Genomic DNA, 24,357 nt, shown 5'->3' with positions numbered 1-24,357 from the left:
CAAACAAAGTAATTAACAATAATTAATTGACTAATTTTTAAATTGACTCATAAATACTAGTTTAAAATTTTAACTTGATCAGAAAATGGGTGTGGGGGAGAGATAATGTGAAAAATTATATAAGGGGACCAAACTCTACAAATTAAGCCATATTTGTGAATACTGAAAGATTTACTTCCCTTGTCTGTATGAAACAAAATAATAAATTAATTGACAAAACGATAAAAAAAAATTAATTGATTCATGTCTTGTCAAAGCCAATGAATTTGTGTGCAAACTTTCAACTCGATCAGAGCAATGGTGTGGGAGAAAACATAGAGACAGAGTGAGTTGATATAATCTTTGTAAAAAGAAACATTTTTAGCATTAAGATATATATGAGCAAGACAGCACAAAGAAATATGGTGACAATGTTTACTGGCCTCCTTCAGACGCCTTCAGTCGTACAACGACTATGGTTTATCTAGAAGAATTTTTCATATGTCTGTGGGCCACTGCGGGGCCCTATTTTGGAGAGACACTCCCGTCCACATATATTGCAGGTCAAGGTGACTTTCGCTTAGGTGGTAGAGGAGCTGGCCATTTTTCGTGTGGCACGCTTTTCTTCAAGATCCGAGGCGCAGGTTTTCTCGCTGTCCATAGCTTTCTTGGTCACCATCTCTCTCCAACTAGTGCGGTCTAGAGCCATGTCTTCCCAGTGGTCAGTATCAATGTTCACTGTTTTTAAATCACCTTTTATTACATTCACGTAACGGAGGTGGGAGCGACCAGTTTTTCTTGAGCCAGACGCAAGTTGCCCGTGGAGAATGATTTTCGGGATGCGATCGTCCTCCATCCGGTAACTATGTAATCATTAAACAAGAAAAACAGTAAAATAATTGAAAATAACAAACAAACACAAGACCTCCTTTATACAACTGATAGAGCGATTGTTCTTTCTCGGGGAGGGGGGAAATAGGGTGGGGTAAAAAAATTGTTCCGTTGTTTTTTAATCTAACATTCATTCGTTGTGAAAAGAAAAACAGTCGCTCTAGAAGTTGTTTTATGGATGTATTTTCTTTTTAAAACAGTATTGAAATGTATTTTTTGTTTAAATTTTAAAGTATATAGCCTATCGATACTTACTAGCTACTCTCTAGTGAATGAAGATAAGATAAGATGAGATAATTTTTATTGATCCAATGAAATGGAAATTCAGTCTAGCTGGGTCTCGAATCCCATGAACCAAAGAGAAAGCATTTTTGTTTGGTTTACATAATATTTACATCTTTAGGGGTGAACAACTATATAAAACATACAATAAACATACATATAGGCAACATCTATATGTTTATTTTATTTTTTATTTATATATTTGACTCCATTGTGAAAATCACCATACTGTCCATTCAATAGTGTTTTTAAAAAATTATAATACAAGACGTGTGTTTGTGTACATGTAAATGACACTATTCTATAGTCAACACAATGCCATCACCATTGCCCTAGGAGTCAATACTTCTCCCCCACCCTTTAAGTAGACATATTTTCTTGGGAAATAGGAAATCTCTTGCCAGATAAGGATTCGAGGTAAGTACTTCACCAACAGAAACACAGTCAGATAAAAACAGCACTTCAAATCACAGGCGTTATCGACCAGCCATTATCAATAGTGTTCCCAGAAACATACACAGTTTTAATGTTCAACTTTCAGATGACTTAGTCAGTGGCAGGCTTGCAACTTGTTTCTTAATGTTATTATTTCTGCAAAAGAGCTTACAGCAAAAGTCTGGCTGGTGGAAGAAGCGTGCTATTATGTAAATATCATACTTTGCATTAGGGATTGATTATTTTGTTTCATTTCAACAAAAATATTACTTTTTGTATGCAACAAAACAATAGTTAAACAATTTGTTTGCTTTAGTTTCTAGATAATAAGTATACAGGTGATACGAAGAAATAAACACTTATTATATTCACATATTGATGATATGCATCTTTAACATGTTAAAGAGAAATATTTTGCTATATGTGCGGGACGAACAATACTACTGGTTGAGATGTTTATTGGTGCAGTAACTGTAAGTATGTACTAAGTAAAACATACTTTGAACAGCTGACTTACTATTATATAGTGGCTGAATGGTTTTAATGCTTTGTCTTAGAACCAAGTTTCATAGTCGCAGTGCAGTTAGAATTTTTTTTGGTGTGGGGGGGGGATGAATTGCATGCGAGAACAATTTCTAATCACTGAGCTCTAACAGTTGGTCTACCTTTTTGGAGAAGTGAATGTCTTTGGTCAATGCGGTGGTCACTTAACACTTTAGTTATCTGCAGGGGAGGGTATCTTCCGGGTTAATTTTTCTCCTTGACCTTGTCTTCATTAAGTCTTAAATTTCTACACTTTTTTTTACAATATCTCTATTCAAGTCACTCCTTCATGGAACCTGGACCAGAAACCTGGACAAATGATCTCAAAAGCGATTCTAACTACTTTCCTAGAAATTTAACAGTTGATGTATATCGCTGAGAAAAGAATTACTAACTCGATGCCACACGGGAAAAACTCTAGTTTGACCATTATAATTTTTCAAAGTAAAAAATAAATAGGCCCTAAATATAAATTTGGCTAGAGAGCTATATCTAGGTCTAGAGCCAACATGGCGTAGTCAGTCGTGTTACCGTAATTATGCCATAACTGAGTACATTTAAAGTTGCTTCAATTCAAGTTTAAAAGCGTTGCTTATATTTTTAAGTAAATTTAATATAGATTACATCTAGACTCTAGATCTAGTAGTTTATCTATACTAGTTCTTAAGAGTTCTAAATCAGAAATTTAGGTCTAGTGTTTAGGTCTAGTAGTTTATCTATACTAGATCTTAAGAGTTCTAAATCAGAAATTTAGGTCTAGTGTTTAGGTCTAGTAGTTTATCTATACTAGATCTTAAGAGTTCTAAATCAGAAATTTAGGTCTAGTGTTTAGGTCTAGTAGTTTATCTATACTAGATCTTAAGAGTTCTAAATCAGAAATTTAGGTCTAGTGTTTAGGTCTAGTAGTTTATCTATACTAGATCTTAAGAGTTCTAAATCAGAAATTTAGGTCTAGTGTCTAGATCTAGTAGTTTATCTATACTAGATCTTAAGAGTTCTAAATCAGAAATTTAGGTCTAGTGTTTAGGTCTAGTAGTTTATCTATACTAGATCTTAAGAGTTCTAAATCAGAAATTTAGGTCTAGTGTTTAGGTCTAGTAGTTTATCTATACTAGATCTTAAGAGTTCTAAATCAGAAATTTAGGTCTAGTGTTTAGGTCTAGTAGTTTATCTATACTAGATCTTAAGAGTTCTAAATCAGAAATTTAGGTCTAGTGTCTAGATCTAGTAGTTTATCTATACTAGATCTTAAGAGTTCTAAATCAGAAATTTAGGTCTAGTGTTTAGGTCTAGTGTTTAAGTCTAGTGTTAGATCTAGATATCCATATAATGAGCATAACAATAAATAATCTCAAAAGTAATATGTCCTCGCTGCCGGAATAACAAAATGCGTAATTTTTAGCAGCTGACGGTGTCACGGGTCCGATACCCAAATTGAACCAGAAATTTGATTAAAATTATTTTCAATAATTATTTTATTATATTTGAAGTTTAATAATGGAGGTATTGTCCTTTTTTTTTAAAAAATATTTTTAAAATATTGTTTTCTTGTTTTCAACTGTTAAACACAATATTTTCCGTTTCTCGAAAGATCCGATAAAAACAACATACTTTGCCCTCCATATCGCCCTTATCTAAATGCAAAATGAAATGACGCCAAATGCCAAGTTAAAACAACTACATTGATAATATAACCATAACAAATCATTTTAACAAGATTTCCATAAAGAATTTCTTCAGTATACAATATTGTTCACACTAGTGTAGTTACATTTATAACCTGAGACCTGAGGTAATGACAAAAGGCATTCACGAGCTCTTGTAACGCATCGGATTAGGAAATGTAGGTTAATTTTCTTATCTATTTAGCTTACAACAAAAATTGGTGAAAATTTGAGAGATTTAAAATTTTTTATTACTGGCAGAGTATTTCTCTATTAATATGGTTTAATTTTTCATTTTATCATGTTTATTTGTTTTTAGCAAGTTTTTTTTTTTTTTGGAATTTCTTGCGTTTCAAAAACAATTTTATTAAAATCAAAAAATTTAATTTAGTGAGGGAAAAAAAAAAGATTCACAGCATTTTCATAATTTTAGATTTCTTTGATCTCAAGACATTAAAATCATTGATACTTTTAAACAGTACTTGCGACTTTTTTTTTTAAACCACACACATATTTTGACAGTTTCGAAACACAACCGTTGACTTCCTTCAAATTTAAATTTTCCTAGGCACAAATGTAAAGGGGTGAAAAAGGTTGTTAGTGTAAATTAGGCTTAGAGAGAAGGAAAGAAAAACGTTGGGGGTGCGTAAGGACCGATTGCATTGCAGTGGTAGGGATGGAAGAAAGCCTCAATTAACTTGCTACTATCCACACACACATACACATATGTCTCACCAGCCACATGAGGAGACACAAAACAACATCTTAACACGTGTACACCTAAACACTAATTTTGTTTGCCAGAAGTTCGCAGAAAGTCTGTTTACTTTTGTGAAATGTAATTATGACATTTTTTTGTTAGCCTAGTTTTGAAAATCATTATAGCTTTGAAATTCCTTTATTTGTTTCAGTCCAGTTGAGACCGAACTAGAAAGTGCATTGAAGGGATATAAAAAAAAAAGCTTGATTAAGTTCTGACGTGCATTAGCCATCTTGCTCTATTGTCGATCATCAATTCAGTGATGTCTGGTTGTTTGAATTCACTATACGTCAACAACATTAGGCATGAGGAGAAAGCCGCAGTTAAGGCGGCCTTGTTGCCTGGGAAAATTGTACAAGTCTACGGACCTCCTCTGGTTGGTAAATCTGTTCTAGTGGATCAGGTAAATTACACAATTACACCTTTTTTTTTAAATTTAATTATTTTTAAATGTCCATAAAGTATGTCATCATTAACTGAACAAGAAAAGAAGAATACAACATTACAAATACTTTTTTTTTAAAAAGACAATATCTTCTTTATGCAGCTTATTGAGCGATGGTTTTTCTCTTAATATTAATGAATGTTACATTTAAAAAAAAGGGAACATTTTTTTACCCCGTTCCCTACAAGAAAGAATCCTGGTTAAGCAATCGTCTAGCTCAGGGGTTCTCAGCCTGTGGCTCACGACCCCCTTGGGGGTCGATTGACGATTTGCCAGGGGTCGCCTAAGACCATCGAAAATATGGATGGTTATTGTCTATTCTTCTTTTACTGTATGTGTGTCTGTGGGGGGGGGGCGCGGCACAGTGGAGGATTGTAAAAAGGGGTCGCCGAGCATAAAAGGTTGAGAACCGCTGGTCTAGCTCTAGTACACTTTTCTCTGAAAGTTATTCTATTTAAATCTACAATCAGTTAGAAAAGCCCTGCATTTGGAAATTCCCGAAAGCGATAGTCATTTCAAGAACGTAAAGTCTTTTCAAAACCTGATTAAAGGTATTGTCAAAATGACTGAAATGATAGAGATACTGTTATGCTTGCAAAACTTGAAATGGTTCACTTTGTTGAAGTCATTATTAAAAGACAATTTTTCTGAAAATAAATTTCAACCATTTCTTAAATTAATAACATAGCCCATATCCATAATATTATGTACGTAACTCTCTTTCAAGCTGTAGGTCTAAGGGAAGTCGCCCCGAATCTAGGAAAATTGATCTTTTCTGTCTTAGCTAAAGTAATGATCTTTAGTTTTCAAAGTTTAGAAGTAATGCAATACCATTATGCGGATTTTAATTGGGCCATTGTTAATATTAATTATAGAACTATTTTGTTACGCAAATCTATGATATAAAGCAATTTCCTGTTAGTTACTATTAAATAGATAGCCTATATATAATTTTGTATATAATTTTAACTATCTTATGATTTTAGATTGTACATTTAAATAGATTAATTACTATATCTAGATTATGTTCTGAAAATTACAAAATAATAATCACGAGAATGAGAGTGTTCTTATTTTCTTATTACATAGGTTAGGGTTGAATAAAAATGAAATTTACTTCTTATAAATACTTTACAAATCAACGCCTAATTTCGGCCCCCGAAAGGGAAAAAACGCTATTAGTTTTGTTTGGAATGTCCGTCCGTCCGTCCGTCCCGTTTAAATCTCGTAAACTAGAAAAGATATTGAAAATCCGACATCATAATGTTTTAAACCATTCAAAGTTCTAATGCAACGGCTACTTTTTTTTTTCTGAAAGCGAAAAATCTAATTTTTTAAAGCACTTATGCAAGTAGTTTTTTCATTAAAATACACCACTTTTACAACTATTCACTATTAATAGTAACAAACACGGGAGGCTCTTTATTAGTGGAGATAAATACTTACCATATTTTCAACACATTTATGCAAACGGTTGTAGATTTTTTGTCACTTGTATTGTTAAGTCATGTAAGTTCTGTTATATTAAATACTATATTTGCACAAAATTTTTTTTAACTATTTTTTTAAAGAGAAAAAACTATTTATTATGCATATAAGTTGGAAATAATTTTAAACAACAATTAATAAGTAGCTTTTCATATTAACTGCAGTACTGTATTACCACATACAACATGCTCATTGGGAGAAAACATGTTTTTGGGGAGATTTTTTTTTTTACGGAAATGTATTTTTCTTGAGGAATAAGAGATTGACCCTTTACAAAACAATTAGATCAATTAGATATTCATTGTAAGACATCAGTTAGGCCAGGTTCACACCTAACTTCACATTCACTTTCACCTATCCTTTGGTCTGCTGGACCGCTGGGGTACCACACAAGATCTGTTAAACTTTTTTCTCCAATCTACTTTGCCATTTGTCTTTGATAGAATTTCATTCTGATAATATTGAAATCTGCCTTTCGACCTGCCTGGTGAACCACTTTGGGGGCCGAATTGTCTTTGTAACCATGTTAAAGTTTTTTTCGAATCTCCATGTGCAGTCTAGATACATATGTCTGTTATTCTTAGATAACGATAAAGAAATAAAGTGTTATTTATTAGATATGTTTCTTTGTCCATTTATCAGAACAAAAACAGCTTTCAAAATCAAAAACAGAAGGAAAATGTATTTAATCTTTATTTCCTTGCACAATGTATCATTTGACTCATCCATAATTTAACGTTGTTGTTCTTCATATATGAGGCACATCAGCTTTTAATGAAGATATGAGTGATTAATTATTACGTTTTATTTTAAACACAACATTTCTTCCACTAGGTTGTTTCGGAGATGCAGAATGATCCAGAAAGAGCGCATGACGTGAAGCATTACTCCATAGACTGTAAAACTTTGAAACGCTGTCAACTCAAATATTTGTTCAAGCTGACCTTGGAGAGTATGGACGAGACTCCAAGAGTTCCTCTCACGAAGCAAGCAGCCACCAGGCAAATCAACTCTGCCCTGAGGAACAACTTGCTCTCTCACCACGTCTTCGTGTTTCACAAATGTGAGCAGTTTTGTAGGTCAAGGACAAAACTAGACTTTCAATTTCTGGAATTTATTTGCAGCATTCTCAACCTGTGTAACCCAGGGAGTCTCAAACTGTCCATTGTTTTTACTACGTATGTGAAATTTAAAGTTTCTTCGCTCTCTATCGAAGCCATTAGAGTGGGAATGCTCAACGATCCGCTGGACATTGAACGCTTATTAAATCATTACGGCTCAGAAGAATCCAACTTAGCAAAGTACGTCAAGATCATCCAGCAGGTGCTATCTTTCCCAGAGGGGATCATTAGAACCGCTGTGGAGTTTCTCAGCTCGAGCTCAGATCTGCCTTCGGCGAGATATTTGGTGCAGATGATGACCAAGGACCGAGATTTCCTGGCCATGATCCTGAAGAAAAGATCTCAGGAAGTAAAAGAGTGGTTGAATGAAAGAGAATTGAAGTTTGTTCAGAAATGTCGCCCCATGTTTTTTCTTACCTATACCAAAGGTAACACTTAAACTCTATATGTTTTTTCTTACCTATACCAAAGGTAACACTTAAACTCTATATGTTTTTTCTTACCTATACCAAAGGTAACACTTAAACTCTACTTTGTTATAATTTATCTTTGCTGATTCAAGCAACCCTTTCCAAGATAAAAAGAAACCTTATATGAATTATTTCTAGAATGCGGAATAAGAAATGTTTATTTATTTAGAGGCTTTCCGATTATATTTTTAGGCTATATTTTTCTGTCATTGCAATTTAGAGTTTCAGGACTCTTTGGTTACGATACAAACCTTTCAACTTTTGCATGCAAGATTTGTACAGCTTAAGTTTAATGGTAGCAGAATTACAAAAAGAGTTTATGTCAGGGTTCAGTTCTTAGCTTGGATCGACTTGGCTCCTTAGGGGTTGACTTGATTATTACTATTACGAACAGATATTACTTGATACACTTTAACTCCAGATATCCACTCAAATAGAATTACTTATTACTAAATAAACTTCAACTCCTGATAATAACAATGAATAGATTTAATATTCAATAGATCACACAATGACATCGACTCTTAAATATTATTAATTCACAATCACAAGTCCATCAACTTTATGAAATATAGTTATACATAAACACCAGTCCAGGAAGCAACGTCCGACCTTCCTGGACCGGGAGCAAGACCTCACTGACTTAACACACTCTCTCGCACATTCAACGGAGACCACATCATTCAGTTCACAACACGTGCAACACTATTCGCATTCACAACAAGGGGATATAACAATCTTACCAAAATATCAAAGTAACATATTCACTCTCGCCATATCTCCCCCTGACACTCCCTCCCTTCACTTATCCCTTGGTCTGTTGAACCGTTGGGGTACAACATATGATCTGTCAACCGTTTTCTCCATTCCTAACTTTTTTTTGTCCTGTATACTTTCAAGTACGGGCCCGTCCATTCATAGATGTCTTTCCATCACTTTCTTTATCTGCCTCTTATTTTTTTTGTTTGTGACAGACTTTTTACAGGAGACCTTTGAGGCCAAGAAAACAGCGCGAGACTGGAATCACTTTTTTGATAAACTTCGAGATAAAGATATTCTTCTAGATCTACCAGATTTGGATCGGCTGACCTTTCACCCTATGGTCATATACTACGTCATGGATAAAAGTTACCTCACTCGTAGGATAAAACTACCATGGTAAGTGATCTCTGGTGTAAGCAATTGTAAGCAGTTTGAGTAAGACTTCTACACTAATCCTTTAAAACAGGGGTGGGCAAATTACGGTCGCGGGCTAATTGCGGCCCGCCGAAGTGTTTTGTGCTGCCCGCGGACACCTAAAGAAATCAAGTGTGCCCACACATTACACATATAAAAATGAAAATATATCAAAAATAAATAATTGTAAATATCTATAGACATTATCGAAACTTTTTATCACTTATAATGAAAGGACTAAAAAAACATGGTCTCTTAACGTCATTCTAAAAAGTTCAACGTAAACCAAGATTATTTTAAATGGCAATATTTCGAAACATTCAGTTAAAGACACAAGTCCAGGCCAGTATCTATGAAGAACTCCGTGTCAAGTGTTGGGTTGGCTTGTACAAGATGGCAAGGGTAACAACTGATGGAGACAGTGCTTTGGCTGAGAAAAACAGGCTTTCTAATAAAATAAAGAACAACAACTCAACCATAAATTCATTACGTGAAAGTTTACACAAAACTGCATTGAATATCATTTTCCATGAGTGGTACCACAAATTTGGTCTTATGGCTCAAGCATAGGTAAACTGTGCAGTTGCTTAGGGTCCACGATAGTTGAGAGCCCCGCACTAGGTACATATGTTACTAATTTATAGATAAAATTGTCCTCACTGTTATTGTTGAAGAACATAAGATGTTTTATAAGCTGCATAATTATAGTTTTTACACTGTTAATTAAATTTTTCTGTTTTACTTGGAGCCACCAAATTCACTTCGCTTAGCGCCTCCTATTATCTAAGGCCGACCCTGACTGGCAGTTCCGAAAAGTGCTTGTAGATTTGGAAACAAAACATTGCAATGTTCGGTAACACAGTAGTATCCGCTGGCCTAGCATTAGAAGAATAGGGAATCTCATGGGAAAAGTTGTTAGGTTCCTTGAAGGACATTGACTGTGACTTTGTTACTAATATTTCTAATGAAGAGTGGAAGACAGACTTCGTGTTTATCATCGGAGGCATTACCATTTGTTGTTTACACATGAAATGTATATGCATCTTAGATCTATTCAATTTCTTGAGGCCAGCAAGTAAAATTAGGCTTTATCATTTTCCTTAGCTAAAAGGTGAAACTATTTCTAGTGAAATGGTTGAAAAGTACAAGACTTATATAAATTCCTATGACATGAAAGAGAAGTTCCAGTCAGTTCCTTCGCGGGAGCTCATGGGTGCCAGAGCCTGTATAATCCACACTTAAAAAAACTTTGATGCTAAACTTTCACATTATTTGGAACCGCATTCATCTGTGAACGTGCTTTTTTTGTGTGTTTGAAAATGATCGAGGGGACAGGTCGATGCTTATTCATGTGCCAAAAATCCAAAATATCAAATATCACTTATTGACTGTAATTTGACAGCAGTCACAAGGATAACAACTATTAAGCTAGTTCCACGGCTCCGAGACAACATTATGCACGAGAGTTAACAGTTATTTACTTCACATTAAGTACAACTATTTATTGGTGGTGAAATGTGATGTAAACTGCCAATAATGGAAGTTAAAAAAATCGTTCGTAAAATTAGTTCAAGAAATTGCTAAATCTTGTTGAAATCTAAATTGCTCAATTGGGATTGCAATATAAATATATGCAGTCCCCCAGCCCGCAAATTTTTTAAATGCGGCCCTCCGCAGAAAAAGGTTGCCCACCCCTGCTTTAAAACGTATAGTGCCTTGCGGTATGCGCGCTGGACTGTCGTTCGGACTTCAAGATGGTCCCCGGTTCAACCCCGCCCGCTGCCCTCCCTCGTGGTCCTGCGGGAGATTTGGACTAGGAAGTAGATTGTCTTCCACTCTGAAGGAACACCAGACACATGTCACGTGAAACCTACTGATTGTGGCTGAAAAATAAAGCATTTGTTTGAAACCGATTGTCACCCCCTTGTACAGACAGTTCAAGGTCGATTAGAAAAGTAGGTCAGTTAGTCTCTGCTCATATGACGTCACACGTCTCGCTACATAAAAAAAAAAGATCTTGATAGAAACTTAGTTCAAGATTGAAGTAAAAAATAATATAATTTTTATAGAAAAGTAAAGTTCCCCTCTCAGACCATGTGGGTAAAGGTCATCTGTTTCTGTGGTCTACAGTTTACGAGGGTTTCATGTGGCCAGCACAACGACCAACCGCCTTTACTTTTCCCCAACTAATGTCAGTTACCCATTAGAGCTGGGTGGACTCAGAGGCGCCCAAAGATCCCGAAATTAAAACCCCAGTTTTCACCAGGCTTCTAACCCGGGACCCACGGTTCGGAAGCCAAGCGCTTTACCGCTCAGCCACCGCACCTCCATAATTTAATATGGATCGAGGAAAAAGGGGACGAAAGAGGCAAAAATAAAAAGCAAGTTGAAGGTTATTAGAAAGTGGGAGTGGCAGGATGTGACGTAATAACTCTAGAGACTATTATGAAAATGGTATAAACAAGGTTACAAAAGACAGTTTGTGTGGAAACACAAACTCAAAATCGGCCCCCGAAGTGGTCCACCCAGGCAGGCTTCAATATTTTCAGAAAGAACATGCGAATGAAATTATATCAAAGACAAATGAGAGATAAGAATGGAGAAAGAAGGTTAACAGATCTTGTGTAGTGCCCCAACGGTAAACCACATCAAAGGATTGGAAACCACTGCGCAGTTCATCTCATGTATTGGTCTAGTCCAGTGTTTCTCAAACTGTGTGCCGCGGCACACTAGTGTGCCGCCGAAGATTTGCAGGTGTGCCGCGGGAGTTTTCAGAACGCCACACGTGCAGCGTTACACAGGTCTGCCTACTATTAAATTTTTATTTTACGTTGCGATGACATCCCCACTTGCAACGACCAGTACCCCAATGGCAACGACCAGTAATAGTAGCCTTAGCAGACGCACAGCAGTTCTTAAATTGGTAACGATAATAATAAGCGATGTGTTTCATGTAAATTTTTTAGGTGTATGCTAATAATAACAAATTATTACTAAGCATTATTCATTGTTATCCATTGAGAAATACGTTAGTAAGAATGAAACTGCGAAGTAACGTCTGTATTATATAAGATAAGATAAGATAAGTGTTCAATGAAAAGCAAGGAACCAAACGAAGATAGAAAGAAGATACCATCGGATATGGTTTCATATCTTCTGGACCTGAAGATGCTCCATTGCTATTCTGTCTGATCTGCAATGCAACTCTATCGAATGAGGCGCTTGTTGAAGAGATAGTTGGAAACAAAACATCCAGCTGTAAAAGCGCAACCGAAGGAATACTTTGAAAACATCAGGGCACAACAAAATAAACAAGCTAAGAAACTTACGAACTGCCAGAAAAGGGATTGATTGCAAGTTATAAGGTTGCTCAGTTATTAGCAAAATGCAAGAAAGCAAACACAGAGGCTGAATCAGTCATTGCACCAGCTTTAGCAATAGTTGCTGAAAAATCCATGGACCCGATGCCGCCGAAAAAGTTAAAAAAGTTCCTTTGTCAAAGGATACTATCTCGCGCAGACTTATCGTCAGATTTACAAGATCAAATCTGCGAACACTTCAACGTGACTGATGATGAAGTGTCTCTGCTGTTGTCTATTAAAGTTGATGAATCCACTGACGTTAGCGGCAAAGCCCAGTTGCTAGCTTTTATTCGGTTCATAAAGGATGAAAAATGTGTCAACGAATTCTTTTTTTTGCAAAGACCTACCAACTACGACCAAAGGCGAAGATATTTTCAAAGTGGTGAACGAAAACATTTTGCTATTCAAATTACAGTGGAGAAAGTGTGTCAGCGTTTGCACCTATGGCTGTCCTTCCATGCAGGGAAATAGAAAGGGATTCGTCACTCTTGTGCGTCAAGAAAATCCAAATGTATTAGTTGTTCACTGCATGATCCACAGAGAAGCTCTTGCCTTCAAATCTTTGCTGAAAGATTTGATGTCTGTTCTGGATCAAGTTATTGAAGTTGTAAACTTCATCAAATCTCGACCGCTTGCATCCCGACTTTTCTCAGAGCTTTGTGAAGCAATGGATTCAGACTACAAATGTCTCCTGTATCACACCAACGTTCGTTGGCTCTCCAGGGTAAAAGTGTTAAAGGTGTCGTCCAACTCAAGGCTGAGCTGATTTCATTCTTGGAGGCTGAAAAAAAAAAGACTTTGGATTTTCTATTCTTGACGAGATATGGTGGGTTAAAGTGACATTTCTCTCTGATTTATTTGACAAATTAAATTCATTGAATTTAAGTCTTAAAGGACCATTGAAAACCATCATCACTGCATCCTCAAAATTGAAGTCATTTGGTGAAAAATTGTCTTTGTGGCAAAGTAAGATTTCGAAAGGAGTCTTCAACTGCTTTCCTACTTACAATGAATGTGCTTCAAATAAAGAAATCCTCCCCCCCCCCCCGAAATTATGGCCACTTTGACACACCTGCAGTCAGCAGTTTGAAATAATAAGTATGGATGGGTCAGCTCTCCATTTGGAAACAATGAAGCTACAAATCTTACAAAAAGAAGAAGAGCAGCTCATTGATTTAAAAAATGATGCAGTTCTAAAGTCAAATTTTTGGGGAAAACAGACTGTTGCTCTTCGTGGTGTGCCGCGAAATTTTTGTAGTTTTTTTACTGTGCCGGCAGACAAAAAAGTTTGAGAAACACTGGTCTAGTCATATGAACACTCCAACATAACAATGAGAACGATGAAGAAGAAGAAAAAGGATAGGTGAAAGTGAATGTAAAGTTAGATGTGAACCTGGCCTAACTAGTTCCCCTTTCAGACCTTGTGGTCTATAGGGCAGATGACGTAAAGTTCATCTGTTTTTGTGGCCTACGGTTAACGAGTGTGTCATGTAGCCAGCACAACGACCAACCGCCTTTACTTTTCCCCAACTAATGTCAGGTACCCATTAGAGCTGAGTGGACTCAAAGGCGCCCAAAGATTACAAAAGTTAAAAATCCCAGTCTTCACCAGGATTCGAACCCGGGACCCCAGGTTCGGAAGCCAAGCGCTTTACCGCTCAGCCACCGCGCCTCCCCTGGCCTGACTGATGTCTTATAATTGATCTAATTTTTTGAAAAGGTTCAATCTCTTATTCAAATCCTCAACAAATATTGTTTTTATAAATTCCACAATATAAAAGAAGGTGTAGTAAAATAAAGTTTATAAGATTACTATTCATTTTAAATTAGGTCTAACTTATAATGCATACTAATTAGCTTTTTCTCTTTAAAAAAATACTTGCATAACTGATTTAAAAAATTAGATTTTTCGCTTTCAGGAAAAAAAAGTAGCCGTTGCATCAGAACTTTGAATGGTCTAAAATATTGTGATGTCGGATTTTCAATATCTTTTCTAGTTTTCGAGATCTAAACGGGACGGACGGACAGACGGACAGACACAAAACTAATAGCGTCTTTTCCCCTTTCGGGTGCCGCTAAAAACGAGAGAAGCTTTGTGGAAGTGAGTGCTGGAATTATTTGGTTTAAAAGCTAGTTCTAGGTGTCACTAGTTTAAAGTAAAAGGTCGGTTACTGTGTCCTGTACCTAGGGCTGCCGCGAGGGTTGTCGCCGCCAGCGTGCGAAATTAAATAATGTCACCCCACCCCCTTTCTGTTTTCTCTGTAACAATTCATTAAGACTGAGCTAGACACTGTACCGGAACGTCATTTGATTTAAATCCATTTTGTAGACCTTTAAAACCTTTGACAATTTAATACGTGTTATGCGGCCCTTTCGGTGGCCATACCGGCCCATTTAGGTACCGGCCTACTGGGCATTTGTCCGAATGCCCATATAGCCATCAACATAAACACACTTCATATAGAAGCCTCAGTGAGTAGGAGCAATGAAGCTTTGAACGTCAATATAGAAGTGAAGCTAGGTGCTGAAACAAATGAATGATACCAACATATTGACATATGGGAACATGCATGAGTAGCAGCACCTAGCTTCAAATGTATATTTTCGTCTTTTTTTAAAGCATTTATTTAAAATAAAAAGGGGAAGCGACCTAAATTTAAACTCATGACTCAAGCATCCTCAAGCTGACTTACTAACTACTCTGCTAGTTAGGTGAAAATAGATTTATTGTATAGTTATCTGTTGTTAGATACACATTTTAAAGCTGCAATTTGTAAAGGGGGCTAATTCAGCTTATACCACCCCTTCAGTCAAGTACAATTTCTTTCCCTTGTTCGAGATACCAAACAAAATAATTAATTACCAATAGATAATTAACTAGCTGGTTATTTTTTTATTTTTTTGTTGTTGTTGTTTTGTTTTGTCATGTAAAAGAAATAATTGTGCAAAATTTCAGTTTCATCCGAGATTGTGTGTTGAAGAAATAACGTGTACACACTTTTTACCAGACAGAGTGAGTTGATATAAGCTTTGTAAAAAAAGAAAATCTAATAGTAATAATGGGCATTGTGTTGACAGACGGTTAGGTAAGAACGCATCACATGATTTTCGAACTGTTCACTATAGATTTAGGCGTATGTTGACGCGGATCTGTTTAAAACCTTATTTCATCCTCAATGCCTGTATGTTTCCTGTTTTTTTTGTTTTTGTTTTTTTTTTTTTGCTTTTAAGTTTTCAAATTTTGTCTCTATCAGAAGTCATTCTTTGCTACGTCTTCTCCTCTGAGCCAGAGGCGTGTTTGTAAGAATAACAAGGTTTCTAAAACGTTTCTGGGTTGGGGAGAGCGTCTCATACTTATAATTTAAAAAAAAAAATTGATGTCTGTTTTATCTCAGGAAAACAAGATTCTTGATGCAAGTGTTGGTGGAAGGTGAAGAAAGTATCCATCAGATAGGAAGTAGTTGTCAGCACTACAAACACTGGTCAGAGATCAGACTTCTGTCACAGCAAGCTATCTCCCATCCACACGATGGTTCCTTTGACGCTCACTGTAAGGTATGGTTATCATTAATCATCTCCTTTTTGAAATGTGGAATTTCAAAACCAAGGTGAGAAAAAAATCCATCTACTTCTGATGATATAAACTGATTATATTGATCGTCGTATCTTTCAATCTGAGGAACAATTCAGAAATCTGAGTGGTAGAGTGGTATGCGCTTTGGACTGTCATCACTATTGTTAATTTCTTTATTTCTCCCACTTCCCCTTTTCGGATCAAGTAGAAACATTGGCGACAACACATAAATCAATTTTTAAAAATTGTTAGTTACTAGGTGATAATTGATTTTGATTTTATATATAAAAGGGAGATACATCTTGCACCATTGTGAAACATGGTTGTAATTATTTTGTTTTTTTGGTTATGTAAGCGTATTTATTTTACGTTGCTTGTTATTTAATTCCACTTTAAAAAAAAAAACCAGATTGGATTTGCTGCTGGGAGGCTGATTATGTACACATTTCCAGACAAAGCCAAAAAGTTCTACAATAAATTGTTGAAAAAAGCCAAAGATCCAGGACTTAGTGCCGCCATCAAAGCACACTGTGGCCATCTCGCAGCCTTAGGAACGGGTAAGTTTTTATTTCTAGATAAATATGTCAACAATCTACATTCTGGCTATTGATGTCTAAATGATAAGAGCCTTTAGTTCAGTCAAATATAAGAAAAGATCAAAAACAAATTCTAAATACTACACAGTTAGATATAAGTTTTACTTTGTTGGACTAGAGGCCAACTTAAAACACACACAAAATATGATTTACGTTTAAATAGATAACCTTGGCGGAAAATATTCTTACCACACATTGCTAAGAGAATTCTTTTGTCCATGTTTAGATAATAACTGGCAGCTTGCGGAACAAACTCTCGAATCAGCGTTGTTTGTTCTTAAACAGAGAGGCTTGGCTTATTTCTACAGATGGACGGCAGTGAGAAAGGGCATCATACTTCAGAGACAAGGGAAAAATCAGGAAGCACTACTGTAAATATTTTTTAAGTGAACGTATACTAGTTAGTTGATTTACGTAGGACGTTTTAAAATTTAATGTGTAGTCCTGATCCACCCAGGCGTGCTTTGGGTAAATATAAAGAAGTTTTAATATGACTTCAATAAAAGTGAATATGGAATTATATATAATATATCATAATATTATATAATAAGAATTGAAATAAAAGCTTAGCATTTAGATCTACACGTATACGTAGAAATGTGGTCGAGAGGCTAAGTACGCTTGAACTTGGCTTGGATACCCTGAAAGGGGGGCTCGAGGTTTGACACCAAACTCGAACAGAGTTGTGCTTACTGAGCGCCTAAAGGCAGCACGGAAAACCTTCTCCCAGATACGCCCCTTCCCCCCCCCTCCCTCCTCAACTGGTCCACAAATGAGATTGGACCAAAGCGCTCTGAGCATGCTATAAGCAAGAAAGTAACGCTATATAAAAGCTATAATGTATTTATTATTATTTATTTATATCACCTTGTTTATTCAGATATTATAGTAAAGCACTAAACGACCATATACCTCATCCCTTTGGGGACGTCTTGGAGAGTCTGAAGGTTCCAGAATTTCTCATGAAGGAAGAAAAGTACACTGCTGGTATTTACGAAACTATTCCTTTAATATTCACTGGTAAGTATACCTCCATCAAGTCACATGAACTGGGTTTACGTAACCATGTGAAACACTGCACCCAGCCGCTACCGTAAAGAGAGAAGATATTGTCATTTTTATTATATAGTTCCTACTGTCTGGAAAGACAATGGGTACTGTGTACTTTTGATTACAAATAAATACATAAATAAATACATTTTGTTTTGTAAAATACATTACTAAAAAGGTGAAAAGCATAGACATAAATATATAGACTGGACGATTAAAGAGTTTTATGAAACGAAAATATATGACTGGCAATTTTGTATATTTTATTATACAGCATTTATGAACAGTATAAAAGTAAAATATTTATATTTATTTCAGCCATTACCTATATAAGTATTACAATCTTTTCACTATTATTATTTTAAATCTCTAAGCGAGCCTATAGTATTAATCATAATGTTCATTTTTTGTTCTAAAACTGATTTAATTTGAGCCTATTTGGACATTCTACTGAAAAAAATACCTAATTTCACTAATTCAATGTTGAGGACTGAATCTTTTTGATGACATAGCACCTCTGTTTCATAAAAAAAAGCCATGTAGTTTAAAATTGGGCTATTAGGCTACTTAAAATTAACAAGACTATAATAACAAGATGACAAACACACAATCTATTACTCTGTCTATGGTGAAAATCTAATCGTTGATTTTCATATTTCAGGCAATAACGAAGAAGCTTTAAATAAACTACATCCGATTCGGGATGAACTCGAAGGGGAAAGATATGTTCACCCCCATTATGCTGTTCTCTTAAACAACATTGGCCTGGCTTATGAGAGAGGTGATCTAATTGTGTTATTACATGTCTGATCACACTAAAGTAGAAAGTATTCTAAGAATTTAACAAGCGTTTCAGATGCTCCTTTGAAAGTGATGATTCTACCAATAGACTATTCGCTGGACAATGGCCTTAGCCCTCAGGATGCTGATTGGTCGAAAAAACAACACCAGTATAGCACTTGAACTGGTTCAATCGAGACTAATCGTTACAGTGGGCCTCCACACTGACCTGCGACCTCGTAACTTGTGTAGACCAACAGCTCGTAGCCCCGACTCAAGTTTGTGACGTCAGAAACAGATGTCCTGTAAAGGTTATTAAGAGCATAGGAAGTGGTTATTTCCTAACTTCCCAACAAGTCCTAATCAATGAGAACTGATCTGGATTGCGACGCTGAAGGTGACAAGGAAATCTACGATTGCGAAGGCCCCCTCAGACGCGGGTCTGGGACGGTTGCCCCACTTGCCACCCCCCCCCCCCCAGGGCCGCTACTACCAGAAATAGAGTATGTTTCATTTTAATCCAGGCAAATAACTATAAGACTCTATACTCTATGCGGTAAAAATCATTTCAGCTCATAGTGCACTTTTAATACAATAGTAGTAACATTTTCTTAAGAGCCTTTGGCAACTGATGTAAAACTCATTTTGTTTCTTTGGCCGTCTATTAACGGGGTTGTCATGTTGATTATCAAGGAGAATGACCATTAGAGGTGAGTTGAATCACTGATGTTCTAAATAATCCCAAAGTTTGAAATTTCAGTCTTTATACTCCAAGGGATTAAGTACCATCTGGTTCGCCCGTCAATACGTTCTAATAAATACTTTCATTTGTACAATATTCATTAGCATTTTTTAAACTAATAGTCGACAGTTCAAACTATATGTATATAGGATATTATATGAGCAAACCTATTATTCTTTCAAACTAGAGAAAGACTTACAGAGAGCCTTGTTCTGGTACAAGAAGTCATTGGATGCACGGCGTCCGTTAGGAAAGATAACTCCACAAATTCTAGTGATACCTTTAAATAACATAGCTATGCTGTCTTACAGACTGTCCAACGACAGAGGTATTTTTTATATATTTCATTATGCTTAGAACATGAATTAAAGTTCATTATATAGATGTAATTAATGAAGAAAACCTAAGGGGACGACAATTACGCTTAGGTGTCTAGACATATACAGAAGATATCCCTAAAGTGTTTAGTCATTAGACTATGAACTTACAGGACACGTGACTCACTCTTGCCCTCTCCCTTTTACAATGCCTCTATTCAACTCGTACATTCGTGGTGATTGGGTGGGGAAAAACCTGGGTGGTTAGAACCTGGACACAGATCTCGAAAACGAGATTTTATAGAAAATTGACAGTTGGTGTATATCGTTGGGAAAAGAATTACTAGCTCGTTGGCCACATTGGAAAAACTCAAGTTTGACCATTATATTTGTTCATAGTATAAAAAGAAATAAATGTATATTTGTTAGAGGACTAGAAAATATTTGTTGAACAGACTACACGTCTTCGTCGGGCATTCCCGCATGTAGGCATTAGTCATTCAAGAGTTAATTCATGTTCAGGAACATTGTGCGCATCGTCTTAGAAGTCTTGATCTTAAGACCTATCATTGGAATATAATAAAGTCTATAGCATCTATAGGCTACATTTGCGTTATTTTATACCACACCCATTCTTAGATCTAGTTGAAACTTCCCACAATTATACAGTGATATGAATCAATTAGATCAATTAGACAATTAATTACTGTTAATTAAAAAAAAAATTAAATAGCAATAAGGGTAAATCTTCAATATTCACAGGTATGGCTAAATTTGTTGGGTTTAATCACCTTAATTATAATTGTTAATGCATTCTCTTATCAAGTGGATACTTTAAACAATTATTTATTTTACCTAACAAAACATGAATTAATAAAAAAAAAAACAATTAGTCAATTAAATATTGGCAATTAACTATTTTTTTATATCGAATAAGGGAAATAGATTGTACATTATTGATATAATTTTAAAGGCTGAGCTCCTCTCCTTTAGATAAGCTTTGCTGTTGTTATTATGAAAAAGGATGTTTTTATATTTTACTTGTTGAAATCAAACATTCATTATTGATTAAGGACAAAATAAACGCTCTATAATATGTATAAAGGAGGTATTCTTTTATTTTAAATATTGTCGAAACGGTTATCTTGCTTAACTCTTTTTCTGTGACCTCCTAGACTCCCTGAGAGAAAGTGAGAGGTACCTCATTGAGGCCTTGACTATCCTGGAAGAAACCAACTGGCATTTCGGAGACAAAGCGTTAACACTGAATCATCTTGCTGAAGTCAATACGAAGAAGTAAATAATTATTTACAATGCAATCTCTTATTTACGTGTCACTCTGTCTCCTTATCTTTCTCTCGTTCTCTTTCTCTCGTTCTCTTATTCTCTCTTTGTCTCTTTCTCTCGTTCTCTCTTTCTCTTGTTCTCTCTTTCTCTTGTTATCTCTTTCTTTTGTTCTCTCTCTTGTTCTCTCTTTCTCTTGTTCTCTCTTTCTCTTGTTCTCTCTCTTGTTCTCTCTCTTGTTCTCTCTCTTGTTCTCTCTTTCTCTTGTTCTCTCTTGTTCTCTCTTTCTCTTGTTCTCTCTTTCTCTCTTTCTCTTTTCTCTAAGGGCCTATGAATTCATATTACAATATTTTTCAAGTAAAACATTATTTAAAAGGTTCTTGACAATTAGATAGCTTTGAGCGTTTAACCCTCGTCCTGTTGATGTCCTTTGCTGACCAAAAAAAAAAACCTACTACGCTTCACATGAAGATAATATTACGATAAAGACGCCTCATAAAGATATACTTACGCTACTTATGCCTCAATTGTTAGTCACCTTTCAGGATCGGCCCTTGCATCCGAGTTACTGCCATTTTTAATAGGATAAGTAATGAGCTGTAGTTGTCAGGAGAATGCATTTCTGCAGTGAAGAGTACAAGAAAACGCTTTTGGCGTCGAAGCTTCGCGAAGGTTGAGAAACACTTTTTTATTGTCATTTATAGAGAGAGAGTTATGGTTTACTAGGCGTTAGGGTTAGGGATTGAAAAAAATCCCCCCACTCAAAAGTTCTGGATCTGCTAGTGGTATCAATGCCTATCGAATATAATTAAACATTCTTTTACTCAATTCTCTGGGCCATAAAAATCATTGGAAATCATTATGGGTGCCAGACATTATTGAAGTTACAAAACTCCTTAGGCCTAAGAGCGCAATGCATTAACACTATTCCTTATTGCTACAGATTTCATGGTATTAACCCAAGACTTGATAGGTTCCATAAATTATTGTTAACGCAATGAAATTGTCCTTAGAAATCATAGCAGCTGAAACAAGAACTTGAGTTGAGAGAAAAAAAAATACTAAGTGTTAAACCATGGGACTTTACTTAGTATAGTTCCAGGGACGTATTCAGTTTAGTTCTGAAAATTATGGACTTTGTTTCTTTCCAAAATTTTAATTGCTTTTGAAATTTCCATATTTTGAAATGATTCTTCACATTTCAGAAAGGATTATCTCAAAGCGTTTCACTTCAACTTAAAGTCATTGAAAGTTTTAGAAGAAAAGCTGCCACACAATGAGTTCAGACTTAAAGTTCTCATAGACCTGGCACATTTAAGGGTCGTTCTGGAAATGCACAGAAAACATCTGGAGAGCATAGAACCGGAGTTCAGCGAAATGGATCTTTTCAAATCGGCTGAAGAGTATTTACAGCAAGTTTTGGATTTTGGGAAATCAAAATGTGGAGACAGCTTCGATTTTCACTCCAACTATCTTTTAGCCTGCGTGCATGGAATGGTGCTGCATGCTGGGTACTCCAAGGATGGTTTTGAGAAGTACAGGTCCTGTTTCCTGAAGCACAGAGAGTCCGTGGAGAAACAATCCCATATCAAGGAAGAGGTCAAGAAATTGATCCTCTCAAAATATGACTCGGTGGATAGTTACGTAACAGAAACTGTGACTGAAAATATAGAGCCTGGAATGCTTCATACTTGTGTCACCAAGATTTGTGCGTACTGTCAAAAGTTACTCAAGGACATACCCAGCTATGGGTTGATTAAATCTTTACAACGAACTGACAGTAACGATAAAAAGACAACATTAAATAAAGAGTTGTCTGCTAATGAAGGACAACTTGACCTTACTGTATGCAACAAGTCTGAACCTGGTGACAGCACACAGGAGGCTGTCGGCGGCACTATTAGCGACACGGTGTGCAACCAATCGGAAACTGAAAGTGTCTTTGTCCATGTGCATCAAGAATCTGTAGAAGAAGAAGTGTGTGTTACAGTTTGTAACATGTCCGTAACAGATGACGAAGGTCCAGTAACTAGTGTGCGCGTGTCATGTTTGATTTCTTTCGGTGTGACATCAGTCGTGAACCCATCCATTAGTGAAACAAGCGATGTGACTAGTGAGACGGAAAGTCTCACCCGTTCGGTGCTCAATGTCTCCAAGTCAGAGGAAGATGAATGAACAAACATTTCACAATCGAACGATTGAGATACATGAACATAAATCAGAGCGTGGAATATGGGTTGTTACTTAGACAGAATCTTGGTTTATATGGCCACAACTTGTGTTGATGTACTGTGTGCCAAATGTCTGAGAAAAATAACGTTTGTTTTTTTTTTTTATGTTTAAGAAAAATGTATATCTTCTGTTTTTTTTTAATAATAACATTCACCCTATATATTGATTTGAACTATGCTCCTGATTTCAATAGATAGTAGAATTTCTGTAAAGGCACTATGCCTTTCAAGCTTAAAAAATAATAAGGCTTGTCTTCGGGTCCGAATATTAATGAAGAATTATTTCCCGTAGCTACGCAGCCCCAGCTGTGACCTACATATTTCGCCACATCCATGACAAGCATTATAAAAATGCACAAAATAATGTGAATACATATAAAATAATGTCATAATTGTGAAGATAGAAATAAAGCAGTTGTTAAGACATCTCTCTTTATAATGTATATGTTATTAAATATAATAATTTATAATTTGAAATGTGATGACCACCCCCAACCCCCTTTAAAGGGTCAGGACCTGTGCAGTTGGACAGTCTACAATAATGTCGCATATCCGGACTGGGTACAACTACCCTTAACGTACTCTCCTATAGGTCCGTGAGGATTATCCATGAAGAGTGGAAATAAAATATTATTGAGAAGATGGGTTAGAAATACTGCATTGAATTATTGAAACGGAGTCTGCTTTTCTTAGCGTGCATCACTTCTGTTGCTTCGAGTGTTTGGCATAGTTAATACTATTTGAATATTGTTTCAACGTACATATGGTGAAATAGTTTAAGTACGATTACTATACACGATAGACTTATATATCTATTGATCTGGTATTGTCTTTATGAAGTTATTAATTTGCTTTCAAAAAGGAAATCTTGTAACGTTTGTAGTTCTTACACTATATTACAGATGTTACTTCAAAAAAGAATATATTTACGTCCTAAGCATTGTCATAATGGGTTTAGGGCAAACCTGCAACCATCCCCTGCATGTTTGAACTAACTAGGACGTCGTAAGAATCGTGACCACGGATAGACCTAGTCTCACTCACAAGTCCTCTGTCTCTTCATGCTATGAAAAACAAAGCTTGGTCATAGTTACAGAAAGAATAAATGCCACCAGAAAGTTGTACAATAATTCTTTAATGTGTAGAAACTAAATTATATCTATTACC

General features: G+C 35.8%; 1 protein-coding gene across 2 annotated transcripts; it reads left to right on the top strand.

Moving 5' to 3' along the window:
- The first annotated feature begins 1,608 nt into the window (after positions 1–1,608).
- On the top strand, positions 1,609–24,326 carry LOC106059056 (uncharacterized). 2 transcript variants are annotated; one of them, XM_056005979.1, is made up of 12 exons: positions 1,609–1,796; positions 4,706–4,957; positions 7,322–8,036; positions 9,053–9,236; positions 16,012–16,171; positions 16,600–16,747; positions 17,013–17,157; positions 17,667–17,806; positions 18,498–18,617; positions 19,546–19,686; positions 20,851–20,971; positions 22,165–24,326. In XM_056005979.1, the coding sequence occupies exons 2-12, from the start codon at positions 4,817–4,819 to the stop codon at positions 23,132–23,134; spliced, it is 2,985 nt and encodes a 994-aa protein (XP_055861954.1). In that variant the 5' UTR covers positions 1,609–1,796; positions 4,706–4,816; the 3' UTR covers positions 23,135–24,326. The 2 variants fall into 2 exon arrangements, with proteins under 2 accessions (XP_055861954.1, XP_055861955.1); XM_056005980.1 differs by lacking the exon at positions 1,609–1,796 and adding an exon at positions 3,823–3,973.
- Positions 24,327–24,357: the final 31 nt, after the last annotated feature.

This window comes from Biomphalaria glabrata, chromosome 12 (genome assembly GCF_947242115.1).
Source record: "Biomphalaria glabrata chromosome 12, xgBioGlab47.1, whole genome shotgun sequence".
Taxonomy (NCBI): domain Eukaryota; kingdom Metazoa; phylum Mollusca; class Gastropoda; family Planorbidae; genus Biomphalaria; species Biomphalaria glabrata.
Note: the sequence above shows the minus strand (reverse complement) of the source record. Positions and strands in the feature narration are given on the sequence as shown.

Bases quoted from the DNA above. Each gene is read 5' to 3' on its own strand.
- LOC106059056 (XM_056005979.1), top strand. From the start codon at position 4,817: ATGTCTGGTTGTTTGAATTCACTATACGTCAACAACATTAGGCATGAG. The intron at 9,237-16,011 runs GTAAGTGATCTC...GTTTTATCTCAG, and splicing joins CGTAGGATAAAACTACCATG to GAAAACAAGATTCTTGATGC. The intron at 19,687-20,850 runs GTATTTTTTATA...GTGACCTCCTAG, and splicing joins CAGACTGTCCAACGACAGAG to ACTCCCTGAGAGAAAGTGAG.